The following is an 8,783-nucleotide window of genomic DNA, read 5'->3' on the forward strand; positions in this document are numbered from 1 at the left end:
TCACGACCTTGCGCTTGCCAGGCAGGCGCTTTTGCCGCTGAGCTAAATCCCCAGCCCTGGGTTAAGTAGAATACAAATCCATTTGACTGAGTTGATGGTAGTTATTTCCCTATCAGTGGATGAAGAGCAAATACCATGCTGTGGAAATTCACAGTATTTTTGTTGTTGTCCTTATATGTAAAAGGTTGGGGACTAAGGTGACAAGGGTACTTTTTTATTTAAAAATATTGTGGTGAAATATACATAATAGAAAATATACTGGTTTATTTGTGTGGGTTTTATTTCCTCATTACTGGGGATTTAGCTCAGAAAGTACTGAACTGTATCCCCAACCCTTTTTTTATTTTTTTGAGATGGAGTCTTGCTAAGTTGCCTGGGCTGGCCTCAAACTTGTGATGCTCCTGCCTTAGCCTCCCAATGTGCTGGAGTTGCATTGCAAGTGTCTACGGGGCCAAGCCTGTCTTTTGAAAAGACAGTATCTCCTTACTGCAGCAGATCATCCCTGTCATATTCTTTGCTCTATGACCTAAGGTCAAATTTTATCTGCTTGGAATATGAAAATTCATGTTTGTGGCATTCAGAGTTGTTCATCCAGTAAATATTATTAACCAGTTAGCATGGGATAAGATGCAGAATGGAAAAAAACATTGCCCTTATGAGCTCACAGACTCATACTGAGAACTAAATTCTACTAAGGCCACAGGGTATGGAAATGCAGCATGGTCAGAAGATGTAACAGGTGAATCTAAGGTAGTTTTGGAAGTGGGGGATAGAAAGAGGGATGTGAAGTCATTAATTGAGGTTAATGACTCCTCTTTCAAGAAAGAGGTTACCTTTCTTGCTTGAGGTTAGAAGCAAGAAAGAGAGGGGAGAGGAATATTTTTGAGGGCCAGAACTTTGGGTTTGAAGGTAGAGTCTGTCATTTCTCTAGAACTTTATACTGTTTGGCCTAATATGTGTAGTATTCCAAAAGAAGTGCTTTATAAAATTCCTGAGTTTGTACCAAGGCTTGTTCTGTATGATTGTGTCTCAGAAAGCCTGTGCCTATGGTGAGGTTTATTCACACTCGCCCCAGTGAATGGCTAAGTCAGAATGGGGAACAAGGCTTTTGGATCCCAGGTCCTTAGTGGCCCACTGTATCAGATTACCTTTTGAGGGTTTGGCAGGGGAATGCATTTCTTCACCTCCTTTCTTAAATGGAATGAATTTATGGTAGAAATGCCAGCGTGTGAGACCTGAAGTTGAACTGGCTTGTATGTGAATTCCAATTCCTACTACTTCTAATTGTTCAGTCTTGGGAAAGGCATATGCCATATTTCTTTGGATCTTAGTGGCCATAAATTGGAAGATGTATCTTTACTTCAGAAGTTTAGTATCCTATAGTGCATTTAGTATCCTATAATGTGTATTTCAAAATGCAGAAATATGCATTATAGGATACTAAATACAGTAATCTGTAGACATAGTTTCTATATTGGGAGAATGGGAATGGTGATAAGAGTTCCTACCTAATGGGATTGTGAAGAAAGAATGAGATCATCTCTACAGCACTGAGGGTGCTTGGTCCATATTAAGTGTTCAGTAAGTGTTAGCTCTTACTATTTTGTTTTCATTATTATTGTGTTGTATGGCAGAATTCTTATACAGGAAAAAAGAACATTTTGATTAAAAGAACGAATTAACAAATATATATTGAAGTCAACCCATTAGGTAAGCAGCGTAGGAGATACAGCTCCATACTGACACCCAGTTCACACCTTGGCTTCGCTGCTTTCTGAGTGACCGAGTGGAGTGATTTGTTTAACTTTCTGAAGTCAGTGTCTTCATCTGTACAGTGGAAATACAAACTGAGTATCTCATATGTGAAGTGCTTGGGACTAAATTTGTGATTTGGAGATGTTTTGGATTTAGGAATATTTGCACAGACTTTGCTCATTGAGGATGTCTAGTCCAAAATGTCTCCAAAATCCAAAAGTTTGAGTACAAGTTTTAGATTCCAGGGTGTTTTGGATTTCCGATTATTGGATTAGGCATGTTCAAACCTGTAGTATCTTGTAAAGTCATCTCACAGCTGAGTATGTATTTCAGTTCTCCTAATCGTGAGACACATTACTGAATATTATGAACCATTGCTTTCTATGTTTAAGCTATTTAGACACTACTTTCATAAATTGGGTCATAACTGTTTCATTCCATATATTTTTGACATGTTAGTCATGTTTTATTTCTCAGAACTTTTATGTACTTAGTATTTAAGTTTTTTTTGGGTGGGGGGAATATGCAACACTTCATGAATTTGTGTGTCATCCTTACACAGAGGCCATGCTAATCTTCTCTGTATTGTTCCAATTTTAGTATATGTGCTGCCAAAGCAAACACTGTTTTTTTTCCCTGAGATAGGGTCTTACTCTATAATTCAGGCTGGCTTTGAACTCACTGTGTAACCCAGGCTGGCATCATGGCAATCCTTTTTGCCTCAGCCTCCTGAGTGGTTACAGTCCTGTGTCACCACGCAGAGCTTTAAGTCTTTTTTTCTTTTCTTTTCTTTTTTCGTTTTTTTGAGACAGGGTCTTGCTATGTAGTACAGGCTGGCCTTGAACTCACTATGTAGCCTTGAACTCACACCAGCCTTCCTGCCTCACCTTCCTGAGTGCTGGGATTACAGACATGTGCCACTGTGCCCACTTCTTTAAGTCACTTTAAACACACATTTATTTAAAAAATATTCTATTGCTATTGTAAAAGGAAAACTGGCTTGACTTGATACAAATTGAATACAATTTGATAGTCCCTTATCTCAAACCCTATCATTTCAAAATTCAGATTTTTTTTAATTTAAAAAATGTAATGTGTGTATGTACATGTGTGTATGTGTGTGTGTAAAATACACCACATTCCTCTTAGTAGCTGAGGTACAATCCTCTGATCACATACGTGAATGATTTTTCTCTAGTGAGCAGCTATGCACATTAAGTGGGGCAAAACTATAAGCAGAACAGGTTAGGTTTTTCTGCCAGTGATTTCAGCCTGGGAAAGCTTTTGTCAACAAAGGAGTTACAAAGGTTCTTTTGTTTTCATAAATTTTCAGATTTCATAATTGAGGATGAAACAGTTAAAGTAAGAAAGAGAATAATTCTAAATTTTAGCTATATACTGTAGAGCCAGGTGTGGTGGTATATACCTGTAATCCTAGCACTGTGGGAAGATGGGGCAGGAAGATCATAAATTTGAACCTAGACAGGGCAGTTCAGCAACTTAGCAAGAAAGACCCTGTCTTTCTTAAAAAAGTAAAAGAGCTGCTAATGTAGCACAGTGCAGAGGCCTTGGGATTAATTCTTAGTACAAAAATAAAAGTAAAAATAAAGCTAGGTAAGGTCATGCTTACCTGTATTCCCAGCTACTTGGGAGGCTGAGGTATGAAGATCACCAGTTCAAGGCCAGCCTCTCACACAACGTGGTGAGACCCTGTCTCAAATAAAAGAAATGTTAGAATGGCTGAGGATGGCTGAGGCCCTGGGTTTAATCCCTAGCACCACAAAATAACATAAATAAATAATGAAGTGTAATATTGCATGAATTTCTAAGAGAAGGTTGGCACACATCTTTGGGGTTTGTTCTGTTGTTTTTGTTTGGTATTTATTTGTTTACTTTTTTGGTCTTTTTGAGATAGGGCCTTACTATGCAGTTCAGGCTGGCCTTCAGCTCACTTTGTAGCCTAGGCTGGTCTCAAAGTCACAACGATCCTCTGCCTCAGCCTCCCAAGTGCTGGGATTACAGGCATGTACCACCATGCCCAACTTTTTGTTTGGTTTTTAGCCTTAACTGAATATAGTTAATAATTTAGTTTTTAAAAAATACTCTGCCCCCAATGGTAAAGGAGAGAAAATTGCCAAGACAATTATTTAGACAAATTAGATGAATATAGATGACAGTGCTGTAGACAGGCTCTATAGAAGTATAATACAATCCATCTATATAAATTTATATTTTCTGGTAGTTTCAGTAACAATACATGGGTGAGACTTATTAATTTATTTAACCCAGGATATCTAAAATGTTATCACATAATCAAATACAAATTAATGAGATTATTTTACATTATTTTTCCCCCATGGGTCTTGGAAATCTGGTGTGTATTTTTAACATTACAGCATATCTCAATTCAGACCTGCCACATTTCCAGTGCTCAGTCATTATGTGTGGCTAGTCGTTACTGAGTTGGACAGCATGGCTCTAGACAAGTGATGTGAACCTTTCAGAGACCGAGTGCCCAAAGTACAACCCAAAACCACCTATTTATCAGAAAGCACCAATACTGCAAGTAAACCTGAATACTAAGGTTTTAGTTCAGAAAAAGCAACTCATATATTAATATCTTTTGACTTAAAAATAACACGTGCCATAGGTTTGCCATAGACTTTAATGATGATGGTAAAATTGATCATCTTAGATTTTCAGACTGTGAATCTAACTTGAATTACAGTATCTGTTTTTGCTGAGAGTACACATGGCAGAATTTCTTATCTGTTATATTTGGGTACCAAAATTTATATCATTTATATGAAAAAAGTCACTGGATTGATCATTTAATTTTTTTATTTTTTATTTTTTGAGACACAGTGTCACTATGTAGCCCAGCCTAGTTTTGAATTCACTGTGTAGCTCAGACTACTCTTGAACTTGTGGTGATCCTCCTGTATCAGTCTCCCAAGTGCTGGAATTACAGGTGTGCACCACCATGCTTGGCTTTGAATTTATATTTATAAACCTAAAAATGCAGATATTTTCAAATTATAGTACAAAGGAAATGGCTATTCTCGCCACAAAATTTGGAGCTGTCCAAAGTTTTCAAAAATACTGCATTTTAAGGTATAATTGCAAATAAAAGGACCAAAAGTACTGAGCTAGAACCTATTAAAAATATATCTTCAGCTTGAAATTAGTATTGATAAAACAGATGGGGAGCTACCAGCAGTTGTATTCAAAGGACATTGCCCATTTCATATGTGTATACCTCCAAAACCTGGACAATATGGAATGAGAATTTGAGTTTGTTATGTTTATATTCTTATTTAATTAAATTTCTGTAAGCTTAGTTTACATTATCTTGTAATCCTCCTGTAAACGTTTTGTGAATAACTTGTGTGTGTGATACAAGGGATCAAATCCATGGGTAAAATAACTTCAGGCTGTAAGCACTTAAGAAGGTACATTGGAACCAAGCATGGTGGCACATTCCTGTCTGAGGCAGGAAGATTGCAAGTTCAAGCCCTACCTGGGCAGCTTAGCAACTTAGCAAGACCCTGTCTCAAAAAAATAAAGACTAGGGATGTAACTCAGTGCAAAAGCCCTGGGTTCAAAAGGGAAAAAATGGTACACTGGATTAAGGTGGCAAATGATGACTTTTTCCTGGCATGCTGAGAGTTAACCAGAAAGCATACAAGAAAGTAACTTTTCCATTATGATTCAGAGTTATTTAATATTGCTTAAGTATTTTACAGTATACTACCTCCCATACTGCCTAAAATTATCTCAAGTATGTCCTTGTCTTGGGAAACTCTTACAAGTAATTATTGTGAAAGAACAAATGGTTAGGCTTGAAGTTAACATGACATAATGAACACATGCATCAAATTTTGTTCCTTCCCCAAAACTTTACTAAACTACAATAAAAAGACTATTAAAATACATAAATCCATAAATAGGAGAGGAACCAACAGCAACATTTTTGAAGCTGGAAAGCAGATGGTTGAGATGACTCATTTAGCAGATCCCAGAGGCAAATCCCAAGTTGGCAGTGGGAAAAGCACTGGGTACCCCTGGCACTAAGGGTGAAGGGTCAGGGGCCGAAATACCGTTTAGGTGTAAAGTTTGAAAACAGGTCCCTAGATCCTCTGCTGCTTCTCGCTGTTCCTCTACTCCAGCTTTGTCTTCCTGTGGGCTGAGTTGTGGGAGCTGTCCCATGCCAGAGGGATGGGTTCTCCCTCCAGCAGGCTATCAGGAGAACTGGGAACTGGAAACTCTGACTAGTCCAAGAAAAAAGACCTGAAGTGAACAAGTAGGAGTTCACCCTGGACAGGCTGTTCAGGTCACCTACAGTGAAGTCTGTTGTCAGTGGTCTGCAGCCAGGTGCTCAGAGCTGTTGAGATCCCTCTGGCAGTCATGAGCAGGGCCACAAGTTTCTGAGCAAAGGCTTTAACACAGAAGATGGAGACCAGAGAAAGCCAAGGGGAACAAACAGCTTGAAAGAAACTGTTGAAAACAAAAAAACTATCATCAAAATTCTTAGAAATAACAGCATATTCAGATGGTAAAATAAAAAAGAACACTCAGATGACATAAAAGTCTTAAAGTTATGAACCTTGTCGCAGAAATAATTAACTATTTTTGTTTTCAGAGCTGTGATTATATCCATAAGTGTAAATAATATGCTTATATTGTTTTTTCCTGTCATTTTAGATATTATCTGGCCAAAATAGACTAACACTTATACTTTACCTTTTCTTCTGCCTTGTCTTACTGTAGTTATTTCATTTAAAGTTAACACTGTAAAAGGTATTTTTAATTCTTTATTTCTATGATGTCAGCTATAAAGAGAATCAGTTTCACTTGTGAATTTTCACTCTGCCCCATTTACTCTTGCTCATAAATGCCTAATTACCTAGAATTGAAAAGAAAGGGGCTGGGGATTTAGCTCAGCGGCAAAGCGCTTGCTTGGCAAGCGCAAGGTCGTGAGTTCGGTTCCCGGTACCGAAAAAAAACCAAAAAAAAACAAAAAACAAAAAAAAGAAAAGAAAGATAAACTAGTTTACTAAATAACTTTATGTAAAGTTTACGCTTTTTTGCTGAGATCCATAATAAAGACTTTGCTCCTTGTCACCCACATAAGAACAGTAGGATGCCAGTATTTTACTTTCCAGGTTTTTGTTTTCAGGGCTCTTGGATTATAGCTGCTGTTTAAAGCACAGGTCTGTACTTTTGCTGGACCCTGGTAGCTGCTAAAGTAGCTAAGCCTCTCTGACATTTTGTTTTTAAGCTGTTGAGACTGATTCACCGTAAGAGCATGTGTATGTATCTGTGTGTATCTGTGTCTGTATATTTGAAATAAAATATTGCTTGTTGGGCCAGATGGGCTTTCTTGATAATTTGAATTAATGTATTTTCCTTCTTTTTTTTGGTCTAGGCAGTTGACAAGTACTTCAAGCTTCCTCACGCTTCCAGCAAACCACCTCGGCTATCAGGGAGTCTTGTGGACACTTCTTACAAGACATTAAGATTTGCATTCAGAGCATCATTGAAAACTGCTATCTATCGAATAACTACTACATTTGGTGAACATCTGAAGTAAGTTCACATATTTTGATCTATAATAATAGATAGTCTACTTTTAATGAATTCTTCTGAGAAATAGGAGGATTATTAAGGCCCAAACAATGAAAGTGTTCTTCTAGCACCTTGATGATCCCACTGCGAATTAACAGCTTGGATTTAGATGTAATATTTGTAGTTTAAAATGTTGTAAACATTGGAGAGTTCTTTCAAGTGGACAAAGGAAGATAAAAATGGTTTTTGTTCTTTTCCCTTTTTTAAGATAAAAAGTTACAAAAACAGTAAATGTAATTACATACATATTTTTATTAAATTACCAAAAGATCCATAAGAGACAAAAAAGGCAAAAAAAACAAGTGCCTATCTAGAAAAGTTTATTAAAAACAAGTCATGCTGTTAACCTTCGGCTAGGAAGCTGAGACTGGGGCTGAGCAGTGTTCTACACATGAGTTCATGGTGTTCTTTGAATTGTGCCGGAAAAGACACCAATGCATGACACCTTCAGAAACAGCCACAGAAAAAAGCACACATGCCACAGCTATCTGTGTTTAGTTTCACTGATGTTCATTGCTTTGATTGCATGAAATGAACTGGCTAGTCGGGATGAGAGATGCCAGTTTATTAACTACACCAGGTTTATCATAGTTATAAATGAGCTGTAGAAGGCAGGAGAAATTGCTCTGCTTTTCTTGTATGCAGTCAATAAATCATTTAGGACTTCTTCATACCACTTGTTTTTGAAAACAAGAAGTATATTTCTGTTTACTTCCCTAACACTCAGCAGTAGCAGTAGCAAGTTTTTATTGGGTACTTTGGTTCTGTGTGAGAATATAAAAGACTGTAGATCATCCTCTGCCATTAAGACATTCAGAAGCCGGGCATGGTGGTGCATGCCTGTAATCCCAGCACTCAGGAGGCTGAGGCAGGAGGATGGTTGGGAGTTGGAGACCAGCCTTGGCTACAAAGTGAGCTTGAGGCCAGCCTGAATTGCACAGTGAGACCCTGTCTCAAAAAGACTAAAAGACATTCAGAATATACTCATTAATGAATTTAGAGAATGAAATAGACATGATTCATATTGATGATACAGCAACAGCAGGAAGAAAAAGAGGAAGTAAGGATTTATTAGAAGGAGACAGAGGACTGATAAAAATTCTGAGCATGGAAGTATGCTTTGGTTTCTTTTCTCCAGAAAGAGTCATTTTTATATATGCACTCAAACGGATGAGTCGAGTTTGTTTTGTACATTCTGTAGGATAGAATAGATGGTGAAAAGACTATTAGATGTGGATTTGGAACATTCTGGATTTGTCTGGTTATATCATTGACTACCAGTGGTTGTGGGTGAGCTACTAAATGAGTTTAAGCTCAATGAAAGATTATGCAGGTAGTAATTGTAGAACCAGAATTAAGCCCCAAATCTTTTTAACCCTGGAGTTTCATCTACAATGTCT

The 8,783-nt window shown here is 37.5% G+C and overlaps 1 protein-coding gene and 1 long non-coding RNA gene across 2 annotated transcripts in view; one reads left to right on the forward strand and one right to left on the reverse strand.

The window, feature by feature from the left end:
• Positions 1–8,783, forward strand: part of Ndc1 (NDC1 transmembrane nucleoporin) — a 51,948-nt gene that overhangs the window by 40,550 nt on the left and 2,615 nt on the right. The window contains exon 17 of the mRNA XM_005398557.2: positions 7,184–7,344. Coding sequence (XP_005398614.1) covers positions 7,184–7,344 — 161 coding nt within the window. The remainder of the gene's footprint in view (positions 1–7,183; positions 7,345–8,783) is intronic.
• The window catches only part of LOC106150099, a 24,779-nt gene continuing 21,349 nt past the window's right edge, over positions 5,354–8,783 (reverse strand). Inside the window, exon 4 of the long non-coding RNA XR_001236707.1 lies at positions 5,354–6,252. This is a non-coding gene — a long non-coding RNA (uncharacterized LOC106150099). The remainder of the gene's footprint in view (positions 6,253–8,783) is intronic.

This window comes from Chinchilla lanigera, unplaced genomic scaffold, assembly GCF_000276665.1.
Source record: "Chinchilla lanigera isolate Chin_1 unplaced genomic scaffold, ChiLan1.0 scaffold00063, whole genome shotgun sequence".
Lineage (NCBI taxonomy): Eukaryota > Metazoa > Chordata > Mammalia > Rodentia > Chinchillidae > Chinchilla > Chinchilla lanigera.